Raw genomic sequence first — 15,908 nt, forward strand, 5'->3', positions numbered from 1 at the left:
TGGTCTACATTGAATGGGCTTTAGCTAATTAGCTCATCCAAAAATTCAAGTCAGGCTCAAACTAAAGGTAGCTCGATTAAATGAATTTACGTCCTTGATTCGCCTCGTATGTAGAAACTTTATATTATGTTGTTTTTGTTGTTAACTTTTACCTGAGTTATATGGAAGTCGGGGTATATATATATATATGTTTGAAATTCACTAACTTTTTACAAAACTTTGGTCACTCCTTTTAAACATGCCTACAATATAATAGTCGAATCTGGACTCTCTACAACATCCCAAGCTTAATGTATGTTGTAATACTATCGTCTAGGGTTTGTACAAAATCAATCATCTTCTGCCCGACTCCCCAACTTCACTATGTCTTCCACAAGAATCTTCCCCTCTGTCAAGAAAAAACAACCCATATTTTAGTTCCCGTCTATCTTAGTTTAAAACATCGCTTAGGTTACAAATTGAGCGGGTTGGGTAGAAGGTCAAGGATGACCGTTTACTATTTTTCCACATGTCTTCTTTTTAAATTAATTTGTTAGCTTTTTTTTTTTTTTTTTTGCAAAGAGGTCTAGGTGGGTAACGGCCAACGGGTCATGTACTGACGTCAGATCAATCCAACCTGCAAACACTTTTTTACACATAATATAGATTTTATAGAGAATTAGTATATGCTAAACATGTTATAATAATTAAATTGTTACAATAACAATCTACAATTTAAGAGATTTTATTTTCAAACCATTAAGCCATTTCCCATTTCCTTTTTGGTTCAATATTTACCGTAAACCATTTGACCCATTATTCCATATATAACTTTGCAAGTTTTTTATGCATTATCACTTGTACATTATGCTTTGGGTGTTTTTCAAAAAAATAAAGTTGATTTTTTATTTTCAACCCAAAGGTTTTACTTTTTACAATTTTAACCCTACATAATTTGTTGTTTTAACTTTAACCCAAAACTTTTCCTTATTTGCAATTTAACTTCACAACTTTTCTCACTTATACTTTTCATCTTTCGCAAATTTTCGTTTTACGTATAGTTTTAAATTTTTTGAGTTAATACGACGCAACGTGCATGTGTGGTTCAATGTTTTTACCTCTATTTTTCCATGTTTGACAGGTTCGTCGCAACCCGCATATCCTAGGTCGAGTCAGTGTTAGTGTTTGATTACGGTTGTGTGACATTAGTACTATTTGACACCATTTTACGCCCCGACACAACACGGGGTGTGCTTTGTGGAGTTTTCAAAGAAAAAATGGTTATGCATATGGTTGCTGTAACATTGGCTTTGAGGGTTTTCAAAAAAAAATGATTTTTTTTTACTTTTCATCCAAATGCATTTCATAAATTATTTTTAACTCAAAACTATTTGTTTTTTTTTTTACTTTTAACCCAAAACTTTTTATCTTTTGCAATCTATCCTCATAACTTCTTTTTACTTTCAACTTTGATCATTTATAGTTTTCATGTTCCGCAAATTTTTCGCTTTATGCTTGGTTCTAAATTTTGTGACTCACCACATCGCAACGTGCGTCTTTGGTTCAACGTTTTTATGTTTCATTCTAAATTTTGCGAGTTAACACGAAGCAACGTGCGTGTGTGGGTGAACGTTTTTACATCGTCTATTTTTCCCCGTTTGACAGGTTTAACATAACATAAAGGTCCTAAATTGACTTAGTTATAACTAAAGAATCCCGCCGCATTGCGGCGGGTCGCAATCCTAGTTAAGAGTTAAAACATAACCCAAATACCCGTTTATATGTAAATGGGTTGGAAATGCCACCTGTGCAAATGTTGCAAGTATAGGTAAGAGCGGATTACTAACCCTTATCTTTGGAAAGGTTGCTGATAAGCTCTAAAACGCCTTCCTTGCCTAAAGTATCCTTCAAGTAAATGGCTGCAGATGCAACTTCTTCAGGGGTAACTTTTCCATCATAATCTCTGCGGTTTTAAAATCATATAACGGCTGAACATATCAGGAAAGATACGATTTAAATAATAAAGCATCCAAATAGTCGAATACTATAGTTACTTCATCTGTTTCCAAGTAAAGAAACTACTAGAAAATGCGGTTATATTTGACCCAATTCCCTTTGACCAGCATTAAAATGAAGATTCTGACCCATTTACTAAAAACAGTAAGGTTATATTTAATCATCAATGGGTCGAATCGGTCAAACCTAAAAGCCAAATGGTCAAATGGGCCGAGTCATCCTAAGTGTACCTGAATGAGTAAGATTAGTTACAAAATATTAACCCGTTTCTTTAATCAAAAAATATGTTACAATGTAAAATTTGATGCTCTCAGTATCTTGCCCCTTAACACAAGGGAAAAGTCAAAGAAATCATTTGAGCAACTTGCTGGTGATATAAGACTGATTAGTCGTCTCGGTGCCCTAAACTTATACAAGTTACACGAAAAATTGGATCAATGACAAAAAAAAACAAATAAAAAACTACTAACCTGTCAAGCACTCGCCAACGATCACCAATCTTTGCGTCCACATCATCAATTTCTTTCTCAAGTTTTTGGAGCATAGCATCAACCTAAGTATAGATCATATATGCATGTCAGTTAGTGTCTGGGATTCAAAACCTAGTGAATTTTAAATGTGAATAAGCAATCATCTCTCCCGATTATGCTCAGTGATCCTGCTAATTTGATGGTAAAATAAGCTAATACCCGTAATCATACATATACATATACATACTCCCATAATCAAGGAAATAGAGAAATTTACATATTAGTTACGATATATCTAAGGTCTAATACAAACACAGCCAAGAGAGAGTGCAGCTTATTGAACATCTTACCCTATTTATGAGGGCTGAGGAGACCTCATCAGTTACATGCTCATCAGTGGAATTATCGGTTTCCTCATGGGCAGCTTTATATGCCGTCACGGTATCCGTTCCTTCTTTGTCCATCAAGCTATGATACAAATTTATCTTCAAAAAGAAAATATAAATTACTTTGGTGTCTTGCAGTTGGCTACCGGCCCCATGGCAGTACTGTAATAACTATTGATTCCAAAAAACTTTTCAAAAGCAATAAACTAACTTTTGATTATTAACTGTTTTAAGAGAACCAAAACGTCTATTAGTTTCAAAGACTATTGTCTAGATTCTAGAAAGAAACTTCTGTAAAAGAAATGCAAAACGTGGATATAAACATTATGATGTGGACACATAGTAGCCATTTCGACCCATTTTTTATGAGTGAGCCATAATTTTGCATTTTATCTTAAATGGGTCAAAAGTCACCCTAAGTGAACTTCGTTCGTGGATATAAACAAGAAATTTCGTTCGTTTAGTTAAACAAACGAACATGAACAGAGGCCGCATTCATTCATTTATATTTGTGAACATTCGGTAACGTGTCCGTTTGTGTTCGTTACCTAAAATTAGGTTATGCTCATTTGTTTTTGTCACACTGTTTTATCTTAACAATGTTTTGTCAAGATAATGTTAAGTACTCAAGTATGTTTGAATAAATAGATTAGTATATTTTTAGTGGATCTACTTGGTGTCAGTGATGAAAGATGACGATTTGATTCAAAATTTAATATATGTTTGTTTGCGTTCGTTTTTGTTCACGAACGCTTGTTTGTGTTCGTTTGTTTTCATTCGTGTTCATGAACGTTGGTTTGTGTTCAGTTACTAAAATTAACAAATAACGAACGAACACGCCCATTTCCGTAATGAATGAACACAAACAAAAATCTTGTTCGGTAAGTGTTCATGAATGTTTGTGAACACATTATTTCTTTAACAAACGAACACGAACAAGGCCTTTTTCGTGTTCGTTCAGTTCGTTTGCAGCCCTAGCCACAACCCAACCGGTACACAAAGGTACCCATTTTGACCCATTAACCACTCCACCCATTTTGTGTGTAGATATAGCCATGATGCAGGTATACCTCCTTGTTGACAAGCCTCAAAAACTCTTCACGCTCTCTACTCACAGACTGCACATAAAACGAAAATAGATAAGCACTTATCAGAAAATACTAACAAAGTAACAATTCACTAGGATATAAACGTTTTCAGCAACTCATAAGCAAGAACTTTTGTGATCTTAACCCCTATTCCTTACAGATGCAGAAGCTAGAACAGCCAAAGCTTCACTGACTTTGCAAAGCTGCTCCTGTTTATCTAGTGCACTTGCTCTAGCTTGTTCTTGCATATCTGAAGCTGTTGCATTAACCATTTCTTCTAATGCAACATCCTTGTTGCTACTAATAGATTGTTTCATCTTGGCTTGCTCTTCTTCTTCTTTTGCTTCCTCCTCCTGTAATAAAATAAGATAATAACAGTTCAGCATATTAGTGATGTAGTTGTTTCACAATTTTACAGAACAACTCCATAAATTTGAGGTGGCAATATTGGCCCATTTACTTGTGAATGGGTCAAAATTTGGGTTGTATTTTATCTCAACTTGGTCAAATAAAATATCACTCATAGGGAACAAGTCAAATTGATTGAAAGTCACCCAGAGTCTATTTTTAATGCATACAACCCATAGTTGTTAATAGTTAATAGCGAATAGCGGATGATAGCGACAAGCAACCTATACGCTACGTAGCGATAGCGATGAAATAGCAGGCGCTATATTATGTTTAGTGATACACTAGAAGAAAATTTTAGAAATGTTGTATATGTAATCCAAATACAGTGTTTCTATACGTATATTTATTAAAAAAAAAACCTAAAATCCAGCTATTGTATATTTTATTTTATCGCTATTTATATTAAAACCAAAAAAAAAAACTGATATCCCGCTATTTACTCACTACGGCGATGCCAAAATCGGATAGCGATGAATGAGCTTTTCGCTATCGCACATTAGCGCTCGCTATGAGCGCTATTAACAACTATGATACAGTCATACAGCCTCCTAATTTGGTTTAAATCAAGATTAATTTTTTTTAATGTAATCATAACTAACGGATTCTTTTTATTAAGAAATGGGAAAAAGTGTATGGGGTCAACCTGACCCGCCCGTTTTGCTACCTCTACTCTAGATTATAATCATAGGATAGTGAAAATAAGGTAGAAAAACCGCAAAAAAGGATTTAAGTTAGAAAAGATTAGAACCTTGATGAGTTCCTCCTGCATTTCAAGGAACTCCAACTTTCTCCTCCGCTCTGAAACAGAATCCTCGGATGACAACGCAGTAACACCAACGGTGTCCACAACTTCATCTGGCAATGAAGACAAAGTGGCTCTTACAACTTCCTCAGGCTTTAACTTTCCAGACACAGTAAAGGCTCTGCAGCAATCATGAGATTTATTATAATTTATTTTATTCTTCCATTATCAGTTTATCACTACTATTAGTCTATTACTATTATTGTTATTACTAGAAGGGTTCCCCCACGATGTGGCGGGAAACACAGACATTGTCAGAGTGTGTATGGTTCTGTAGGTTCGGCTATTACCCTCAACCAAAGCCAGTATCGGTTAGAATATGACTATATTTTATTAACCAATCGGTTTTCGATTAATCAGTTCGATTTATTCGGTTAGAGTAACGATTTTTAGTTCGATTCGTTTAATTTTGGTTAATAGCCAAAACCAAACTGAAATGAAATTGAGGTTTAAATATATGAACTGGAGGTATAAAGGCTAGAAATTTATGAAAATATGAATGGTTCGGTTCAGTTAATTTGGGTTAAACGATGGTACAAAAAAGGTCCGATAACCGTTTTTTGGTTAATTCGGTTAACCGGTTATCAGTTGATGCATTTTTGGCGATTTTGGTTCGATTTTGTCTGTTTTGGTTCGGTTTGTTTAGAGGGTGATTTTCGATAATTACCTGGAAAGAATCAAGAGAGAAGATGGAACAGAGTGATTAAGAGATAAATCCAGCCAATCACGGAGCTGCAAAAAAGGCAGACTTAAATTAAAAAAAGAATTGGCTACAAAGCACAAAATCTAGGAGCAACAAATTAAAGATTACATCCCCACATCAGTGTTATTTAAGGTGTGATGTGCACAAGGTCACAAGGTGTGTATGGTTTACAAAGAGTTCATGAAAAAATCTACACAGATTTCTACAGATGCATATAACATCAATCACTAGAAGAGTATAATTGAAGAAAAAGTACAAGTTAACTCATATTGAATCTATTTATGTATCGCCAGGTAAATATAAAACAGAGTAAAATGTCATTTTCGTCCCTGAGGTTTGGCTATTTTTGCGACTTTTGTCCAAAGGTTTTTTTTCCACATCTGGATCCAAAAGGTTTGAAATCTTACCATTTTCATCCAACTCGTTAACTCCATCCATTTTTAACATTAAGTCAGGGGTAATTTCGTCTTTTTAGACATTTTTTGTGATGATCAAAGGGTTTGGGTGGGGAGAAAGTCAATAGATGTGGATCTTTATTTCTTATAGTGTTTTTATTTTAATAAAAAATGTCTAAAAAGACGGAAATGCATCTCATTTAACGGAGAAAAATGGATGGAGTTAACAAGTCGGATGAAAATGGCAAGATATCAAACCTTTTGGATCCAGATGCGGAAAAACAAACCTTTGGACGAAAGTCGTAAAAGTGGTCAAACCTCAGGGACGAAAATGGCATTTTACTCTAAAAAGCACCAGCATTCGATTAAAAAATCATTCATCTAGTTAGAACTAATCTAACGCCAACTAACCACAAATATTTAGACAACGTTTACACAACTTTATCTAGTACTCTCTACTCTCAATAATTACTTTGGAATAAATAGCAATATAATATACAGATTGATCCCCTAATATTGCCAAACAAAGTTGCAATTGTGAAATTAAGAAGAAAAAAACCTGCTCACGCATTTCCTCCACTGAACGTAATCCAAGCATGCCTCGTTCTCTACAATCTTCACGAAGTTCTTCTTCAGAAAGAGCATCCACACCACCCTCTGCCTGAATCATCTTATCATCATTCTTTATCCTACATACAAAGATGACATATATAGTAATGTAACGACAGCCAACATCCCAACAATATTAAATATGGTAAATACAATATACCATTGTAATCTTTTGCGCAGCATGTATCGCAAGTACGCGTCTGTTCCATAAGGTTGGATTCCCATATACTTGCACATGTTCACTAAACGAGGCCTAATAACAGCACAGTTTCAACAAGTTAGTATCAACAATGATAGCATACTCAAGTAACAATGCTGAACAAATGACTGAAACCCGACCTGCTGATATTATCAAGGGTAAGTTCGTCATTGAACAACTTTGCGAATCCCAAAATTTCCTCATTGGCAACAGAAGCACCTTTTCTGACCTGTATATGAGTTTGTATATGAAGCATATTTCGAACGGAAACTATATATACAGACAGCTATTGAAGTATTGAACTGTCATCGAGCTTGCCTTGTTCAAAAAGTCATCAAGATCTTCTGCGGTTTTCTTGACTTCTCCACTCCTCGTATTTTGGACCTCTTTGGCCATCTCTTTAACTGTATCCTGAAGAAACTTGGCGTATTCTATTCTTGCATTCAACTTCCTTTTCAGTGCTTCCTACAGGTAACCGTAATCAGGCCAATTGAACATTAGGACTACCCATTGATAGGCCGGTAAATGAACCGAACGTTCATGAACTGTTCGTGAACTTGTTCGACGGGATGTTCGTTTATTAACATTTGTTTATGTCCGTCCGTTTAAGCTTGTTCTTTATGTTCGTTTCAATTTAAATACATAAGTAGTTATATTTATACGAATATCAAACATAAAAGGAATTTTCTAACTACTCACATAAATATAACCAATTGGTAATTGGCTTTCTAGTAATAAAAATGACTTTTCCCATGGAATTTATCGTAGTTAATCACTAATTTATAGAAAAAATTACTTTATGTTCGTTTATGTTTAGTCAATTATGTTCATTTATGTTTGTTCAATTGTATTGGTTATTGTTTGTAGAGATATGTTTGTTTATGTTTGTTTACGAACTGTTTATTTAGGTTTTTAACAAACGAACGTAAACGAACACAATGTGACAAAAAAATATGTTCGATTATATTTTCGTGTTCGTTCGGTTCATATACAGGCATACCCATTGAGAAATGGAATTAACATAATGTGACAAACTAATGTTTAGAATACTGTCTGAACTAGCACCTGTTCTTTCATCTTGTCCTGAAAGGTAGAAGGCAACATATTGGGGAAGAGTTTCAAGAATACGGGCAGCAAAAATTCCATAAACGGAACAATAATGAAAACCGCAACAGGAACTAGCCGAAAGATATCTGCAGTGGTACGTGTCAGTTGTTGTCTCTCTCTCCTAGAAAGACTCTTTCCGCCAGCAAGCTTAAGAAGCAATCTAGAACTGATTTTCACATCAACACCAAGAAGCTTGATACCCAACCAGTAATGCTTCAGGGTATCGACAAATTCATTTTTCCAGTGAACGAGTTTCTTAGCCCAATCTTCCCTAAATTAAACACCACAAACAAAAGTATGAAACGGAGATTAACCGTTGGCTTAATTCAGATTAAAAAATAACCTGAAACCATATATCCAACCTGCTCATAGAAGCGACAGCTCGTAGAGCTGGACCAATCCCCAACAGCATTGCCCAAGTTCTTTTCAAAATGGAACTAGCCGGCTTCTGAGACTCACTCCCCAGTTTGGCTTTAACTTTTGCTTTCGCGCTCGTTAAACCTTCAACAGCTTGATCACATTCCTCGGGAGACGCTTCCTTCCGCTTCTTAGCAACTTGTTCTTTATCCTCCTCATCACTACTCAAATTCGGTTTAGGTGCTGTGGCCATTGTACCAAAACTTGAACATTGAAATACCAAATTAACCCTCGTGGGTAACGTATTCCCCAATGTTCCATGTCTGGTAAGCGTATGAAAGTTTTGAGTCCTAAACAATCCTAGTGCAGATAAGTTCTTAAAATCCTCATCCCTTGTAAAGTATGCGTTGTTATATTTAGTGTTATTTGGAACCGAGCTTGAAGAGCTAGAAGCACACGAGTCAGAGTATGTGGCAGCTATCCCATGGCTCAGACCTTGAACTGAGCGACCCGAAATACAGAAATAATCCGAAAGAACACGCCTCCGTCTCAATATTGCTCTAGAAGCCATCAAAATACCCTAACTAACAAAACAAAACCTACAACAAGAAGCACTATATCAAAATACTAATTAATCATAACCACTGCACCATTACACTATCAACAAATCTAATTGAAAATCTATTGAAACAAGACATCAGAATAATAAAACTAACCGCAATCTTCACGTAAAAATTGCAGGCCTATATCATCCAATTGAAAACCTGCAACCTGCAAATAACAGCGAAAAGCAACATCGAGAACGAAGATATCATTATCCAAACGATTCATGAAATAAAACACAAAATCAGAAGTGAAATTAGGCGAAAATTCAACAAAATGATGTTACAAAATGTCTGTAAACACGATTATACAGCTACGTAGACAGATTAACTGAAGATTATAGAACCTAAACTGGAAGAACACGTAAAACACCCTAACTAACAATACAAAACCTACAACAAGAAGCTCTAATATCAAAACACTAATTAATCAAAACCACTACACCATTACAAATCTATTGAAACAAAACATCATAATAAGAAAACGAACCGCAATATTCACGTAATTATTGCGGCGTATATCATCCAATTGATCAGCTGCAACCTGCAAATAACAGCGAAAATCAACATCGAGAATGAACACAACATTATCTATACGAATTTATTGAATAATTAGATGTGAACATGAATATATGGTTATGTGTGCAAATAGATTGAAGATTGCGGAGACCTAAATTGAAAGAAGGTATAAAAGGAGTGAAATAGTGTAAGTTTATAAGCAGGTTGAATGACTTACAGTGTGGTTTATGGAAGCAAGAAGAAGAAGAAAATGGTGAATGAAGGTTATAAATAGTGACTAGGGGTTACTTTGGGGTTTTACACTTTTATAGGGTTGCCCCCTGGGCAAGAAATAAATTAACAATAATAATCTTCAATGTGTGATAAATCACTAAATAACTAACTGGTTACGTTATGTGTTATCAACTAGTTCATGCTCTGCCTGCGTTGTGGGGCGATGGCCGAATAGTTCTCAATCAATTAAAAAAACACTGCTATAATTTTGCTAGGAAAAAACAAAAACGATGAGAAGACTGTAATTTTGAGCTCAGGGCAAAACTGTAATTTTTCAGGACTAATGAGCGCGTGTTAGGCAGCTCCTTTAGACGAAAAAAATTAATTCGAGTCAATCAATTAAAACAAAAAACTTTTATAGTTTTGCTAGAAAAATAAAACCGATGGGAAAAACGTAACTTTGAACTGAGGGGGAAATCATAATTTTGTTTCAGGGATAAAATCGTAAATTAAATGGACCAATGGGGTTGAGGGCAAAATCGTAACTTGGCTGTGTGAGAAAAAAACTAATGGCAAAACTGTAAATTTAAACGGGGCAAAATCGTAATTTTGAATCGAGGGCAAAATTGAAATTTTTAGCTGGGAACAAAAGCTTAAATTTATTTTTAAATGGGGGTAAAAACATAATTTTGAACAGATGACAAAATCGTTATTATAAGGGAAAAAACCTAATGGCAAAACTGTAAATTTAAACGGGGCAAAATCATAATGTTGAACCGAGGGAAAAAATGAAAATTTTTAGCTGGGAGTAAAAGTGTAAATTTATTTTTAAATGAGGGTAAAAGCATAATTTTCAACTGATTGTAAAATCGTAATTTTAAAACGGGATAAAATCGTAAATTTGTTGGTCCAATATATAAATACAAACGGGAAAAAATCGTAATTTAGCGAAAAAAAAATGGGTGACAGGTGGCCGCCCATGTCAACCAATAAGATGAAAGCACTATTGGCGTCGTTTGTTTTTGTTATAGTAGATAATTCTATGTGTCAATATGTTGCTTCCAACTTTTCTTATTTCACTTGTTCGTATTCAGTTTTAAAAAGTTACTTAACGTACTTTTACTTATACGTAATTTTTATCGTATTTTATTTTAAGATATTGTTTTATAATTCTTAAATCTTTATTATTAAGGGTGTGTTTGGTTCGCATGAATGTAAGAGAGTTAGAATCTAAATTATATCCCTTAAGATGTTTGGTTGATAGAATTTGTTAGAATTGGAATCTCGATTCTAATCTTTAGGGTGAGACGGGTGGTCAACTCTTGAGGAGAGGTAAACTCTCCACCCACCCAATCACATCTTGTCATGTCAATTTCTGTCTCTAAGTCCCCTCTTGCACTAAAACATAAGGGGTAGTCACCTCTCTTAAACCTCTCTTGATGAGAGGTAAACTATTTTTTTTTAAATATAAAAAACAAAAAAAAATTGTGATTGGTTGAAAAGAGTGAGCTGTCACACCCCAACCGATGGCGGAATCATCGGGGCGCGGCACTGAGCGAAACAGATTGTTCAGAAGTTTCCATAACAACTATTTATATAATCTAGTTAAAGATACGTCCCATACCGTATCCCGAATAAACAAACATGTCATTACAGATAATCATCCAAACAAGAAATTCCGTTCCGACAACTCAGATTCAAATATTATTACAGCAATTGTTTATCTCCTTCTAGACCCCTATTCTGTTGACTTTCTGGCTGTAATGCCAGAGGACAAGATCTACAGACAACTATGTCCCAGACGCTTGTTCTCGGCAGACAACTATTTGTTGGAGGCTTCTAGAAACTTATTCTAGCATCGCTTTCCTAGCAAATAAGCATCCTAATTACCTGTCACATACGTTAAAATAAAGTCAATACATAAAATGTAAAGGTGAGCATACAAGTTTGATAATAGCATATAGAGTTCGAATAGTTTACGCATAACCAGCACGTACACAGAGGAAAACGAAGCATGTCAATTATCGACATGGACCTATCGATACCAATGACTGCGGGTTGACCGTCCGAGACGGTTCGCAATACATGATTACCACCGTAATCCATGCAAGTAATTGTCCTTAACAACCCCCGTGTGAACGGGTGCTTAGTCCAAACTATAGTACTACGTCGTTAAGGCAGGTAGACAGCATTCCACGTGTAAACACAATCAACAAGCATTCATTAAGTCACGTAATACATGCATATTGGTTAGTGCTCAAATTGTTTGAATAGTGTGTTCGATTGTGATTTTGATAAGTAACGTACGTAACACCCAAAAGTGCTAAAGCAAAAAGGGTTCGAGTATACTCATAGTGATTGATTATGGATTGAAGGGAGCGCTGAGAGTAGGGTTAGCCTGAATAGTTCGATAGCACAACAATGAGTAAAGTGGAAAATAAGACAAGTGTGAATGGATTGAATAGGCTGGTCGATCGAACGGTAGGTTCGATCGAACGGTCTGTTCGATCGGCTGGTATATCCGATTGGACAATCCTGTTCGATCCTCCGGTAGGCTCGATCGGCTGGGCCATTCGAGTGGATTGTTTCTTCCTCTGGTGTGTTTGTGTTTAAGGATTTGAACTTTTGAAGTTTTCGTTGTAGTATATGAGAACACAAAAATGTCCTTACCTTTCAGGTCGATCGATCGAACGGTCCGTTCGATCGGCCGGCTTAATCGATCGGCTGGGAACTTTTGAAGTGGTTCTCAACAAAATGTCGCTCGATCGAACAGTCTGTTCGATCGGCTGGCATTCCCTACTACGAACGAGTTGTGAAAACGATTAAGTGTTGAAGCATAGTATCTCATGATCCGAAGAGTAATGTTTACCAATCGAGTAGCGTATTCGATCGAACATCACTTCGTTAATAGTATACTTCGTGAAAATTGAAAAGTGAGACGCCATGTGCTAGCCGATCGGCTGGCCCGGTCGATCGGCTGGCATGTCCGATCGGCTGGGCTGTTCGAACAGCCTAGCCGTTCGGCCAGCAAGTCTGACCTGGTCAGCCTTTCGTCTAACTCTTGGCTGTTTAATTACTTGTCGTCATATCGAGGTAGTCTGATAACGAGTTGAACTATGATATCCTTCGTTCCTACTCGCTTCTTCGGCTTGGACAGGAATCACCCAAGTCCGGCCGGTGAACGGTTCGGAGCGTCGGTTTAGAGTTTAACCCGAAATCGGTGAACCTTGTTCATAGAACCCGAATCTTGAACCTCCTAACTGTTAGAATGATTAGTTAGCCGGTTCAAGCTCCGTTTCTACCGGTTTTAAGGTTTCGAGTGTAAAGGTTGAAGAATGTTGGAAACTATCCATAAAAATGTTAAGATTTGTAAGAATCTTAGTTTGTTTATGTGGAAATCGGTCAGATCTAAGGTATTCACGGTTGAATGAGGCCAAAGTTTGGTGTTCTTGAAGAACACTATGATGACATCACTCAAGAACACTTAGATCTTGGTGATTTCATTGTTGGAAATCGAGTTTTGAAAGATAGAAAGGTGTAGAATCATGCAATGATAAAAAACGTACAAGAATTAGAGTGAAAACTTACCGGAGTTGAGAGAAATCTGAGAAAAGGTGAAGAAGAAAGCTGGTTCGGTCAGAGCTTTCCAAAAATGGAAAGTGTGACAATGACAGCCCTATTTATAGGCTCCAAAAGGGGAAAGTGGCAGCCGATCGGCCAGGAACTCAGATCGAATGGGCTGCTCGATCGGCTAGGAAGATGCTAGCCGATCGGCTGGCCTGTTCGATCAGGATGCCTCCTGTTCGATCCGCGACCCACTTTGGGTATTTTGCGACGATTTTTGATGTTTCGATTTCGATGAACGATGATACGAATACGATAGAGTTCCTAGTCAAATTACTTTCAGTTCCAACTACTATATCTAACATACAATCTTCTATAAGTCACGTTTCGATGTCGGTTTCGATTGAGTTCGATTGCTTTTCGAGTTTCGATTCGATTTTCGATTGATTCGCTTGAATACCACACCAAACATATAAATAAACACGCACAAGTAACACGTAAGGCACACACACACGTAATACAATACCAAGGTTCACATAATTCGAGTCTCGAGTTTGATTGATGAATCGATTAGCTTGATTATTGATTGATTAACTTTATCGCATTGTTACTTCCTACTATTCACAGTCGTAAATCGGTCGTATTGATTAAACATTCGGTCATTTCATTTGTACAACACTTACTCCACATAATACAAAAGTAAAAAGAACATTAACAGTCAAAGAAGTCAAAGTTGACTTGGACTTTGACTTTGACTTTGACATTCGAAAACACGGGGTGTTACAGCCTCCCCTTGTTTAGGGAATTTCGTCCCGAAATTAAGTCGAAGGCTACACAACGCCGTGATTTACCAATTTGATGCTTCAGATCTATTTATTTAAACAACTGCGGGTACTTGGCCTTCATGTCGCTTTCGAGTTCCCAAGTGAACTCCGCGTCTTGTTTGCCTTCCCATCGGACTTTCACGATCGGGATGCGTGAGCGCCTGAGTTGCTTGGTTTGGCGATCCATGATTTCGACAGGCTTTTCCACGAAGTGTAACGTTTCGTTGATCTGAAGATCGTCGAGTGGTACGATTAGGTCATGATCAGCAAGGCATTTTCGGAGGTTAGAGACGTGGAAAGTCGGGTGGACGTTACTGAGTTCCTCCGGTAATTCGAGTGTGTAGGCGACTTTTCCGATTCTTTCCAGAATCCTAAAAGGTCCAACATATCGAGGCGCTAGTTTCCCTTTCTTGCCGAATCGGACTACACCCTTCCAAGGTGATACCTTTAGGAGTATGTAGTCACCAACTTCAAATTCAAGGGGCTTGCGTCTTTTATCGGCGTAACTTTTCTGTCTGTTCCGAGCTTTCACCAAGTTGTCTCGAATCTGGTGGATTTTGTCAGTCGTTTCTTGTAGAATCTTGGGACCGGTTAGTTGTGAGTTGTAACACCCCGAAAACGGGTTTGGTAATTAAACCCCGTTAATACTAAAAGACGGGTAAAGTACCGTTAGTGGTAAAAGTTTACCCGGTGGAATATTAGGATTTAAATAATTAATCCTAATAATAAATAAAAATGAATAAAAGCTTTAAAGAAATAAAATGGACAAAAGGCCCGAGTTAACGGGGCCTAAAATAAACTTAGTCATAAATATTCCCGAACCCGCTAAGTTAACTAGGAATATTAAACCTAGTTAATAAGTGAGAGTATTGTTAAAAATAATTAGGTTGTGACCTAATTAATAACTAACTAAACACGAGGGACCAAAGCCGGGTAACTTACAAATGGTTTTATAAACTTAAAAATAGAACAAACACACACACATATGTGTGTGTGCGTGCGTGAGAAGCCAGGAGGGAGCTCCATGGAGCAAACCCTAGTTCTTCAACAAAATCTTCAAATTGGAAGATCAAATGAAGGCCAAATTCGGAATTTAATACATAGAAACGATCACCTAGTCGTGGGGATCGTAAGGTATGTCGAATTTCTAACATTTATGAAGTTGTGAAAATTTGTTAAATTTGCATGATGCGAATTATGCAAGAATCATAGAGGCTATGGCCAAATTAATGAAGTATGATTGCTTAGGAACAAACCCTAAGTAGAAATTTGAAGTAAAATTGCTAGGATTTGAGTAATTTGGTGATTTACCACTTTTAGACAAGTGGGTTTTCATTATATAGTGAAGATGATGATGTACACATGTTTAAAAACATCATAGTTGCTAGTAGGAACAAGATACTTGAACAATTTGCAAGTTTGAGTAATTGATCATAAGTGATAGTGGTGAATTTTGATGTTAATCTTGGTAAAAATAACTAGTTAGGAACTAGTTAGTAAATATGTAAAATCATGCACATTAGGTGTTTGTTAAAATGCCTAAATGAGAACTAAGTGTTGATAATGTGCCTAATTGAGTTTTGTGAACTTGATAGTGCAATCATATGTGTTAATTGGTGATTTGACTTTTAAATAGTCAAACCGACCATTAATAAGATCGAATG

General features: G+C 36.4%; 1 protein-coding gene across 2 annotated transcripts; it reads right to left on the bottom strand.

The window, feature by feature from the left end:
* Positions 1 to 157: 157 nt before the first annotated feature.
* Positions 158 to 9,968, bottom strand: LOC110890742 (mitochondrial proton/calcium exchanger protein). 2 transcript variants are annotated; one of them, XM_022138368.2, is made up of 17 exons: positions 9,861 to 9,968; positions 9,615 to 9,668; positions 9,239 to 9,293; positions 8,528 to 9,121; positions 8,124 to 8,436; positions 7,377 to 7,523; positions 7,199 to 7,287; positions 7,020 to 7,112; positions 6,810 to 6,939; positions 5,820 to 5,884; positions 5,099 to 5,273; positions 4,098 to 4,292; positions 3,922 to 3,969; positions 2,816 to 2,950; positions 2,466 to 2,548; positions 1,827 to 1,942; positions 158 to 388 (listed from the first exon to the last, which is right to left on the bottom strand). In XM_022138368.2, exons 4-17 carry the CDS (start codon positions 9,091 to 9,093, stop codon positions 330 to 332), a joined length of 2,214 nt encoding a protein of 737 aa, XP_021994060.1. In that variant the 5' UTR covers positions 9,094 to 9,121; positions 9,239 to 9,293; positions 9,615 to 9,668; positions 9,861 to 9,968; the 3' UTR covers positions 158 to 329. The 2 variants fall into 2 exon arrangements, with proteins under 2 accessions (XP_021994060.1, XP_021994061.1); XM_022138369.2 differs by lacking the exon at positions 9,861 to 9,968 and adding an exon at positions 9,795 to 9,841.
* Positions 9,969 to 15,908: the final 5,940 nt, after the last annotated feature.

This window comes from Helianthus annuus, chromosome 11, assembly GCF_002127325.2.
Source record: "Helianthus annuus cultivar XRQ/B chromosome 11, HanXRQr2.0-SUNRISE, whole genome shotgun sequence".
Classification (NCBI taxonomy): domain Eukaryota; kingdom Viridiplantae; phylum Streptophyta; class Magnoliopsida; order Asterales; family Asteraceae; genus Helianthus; species Helianthus annuus.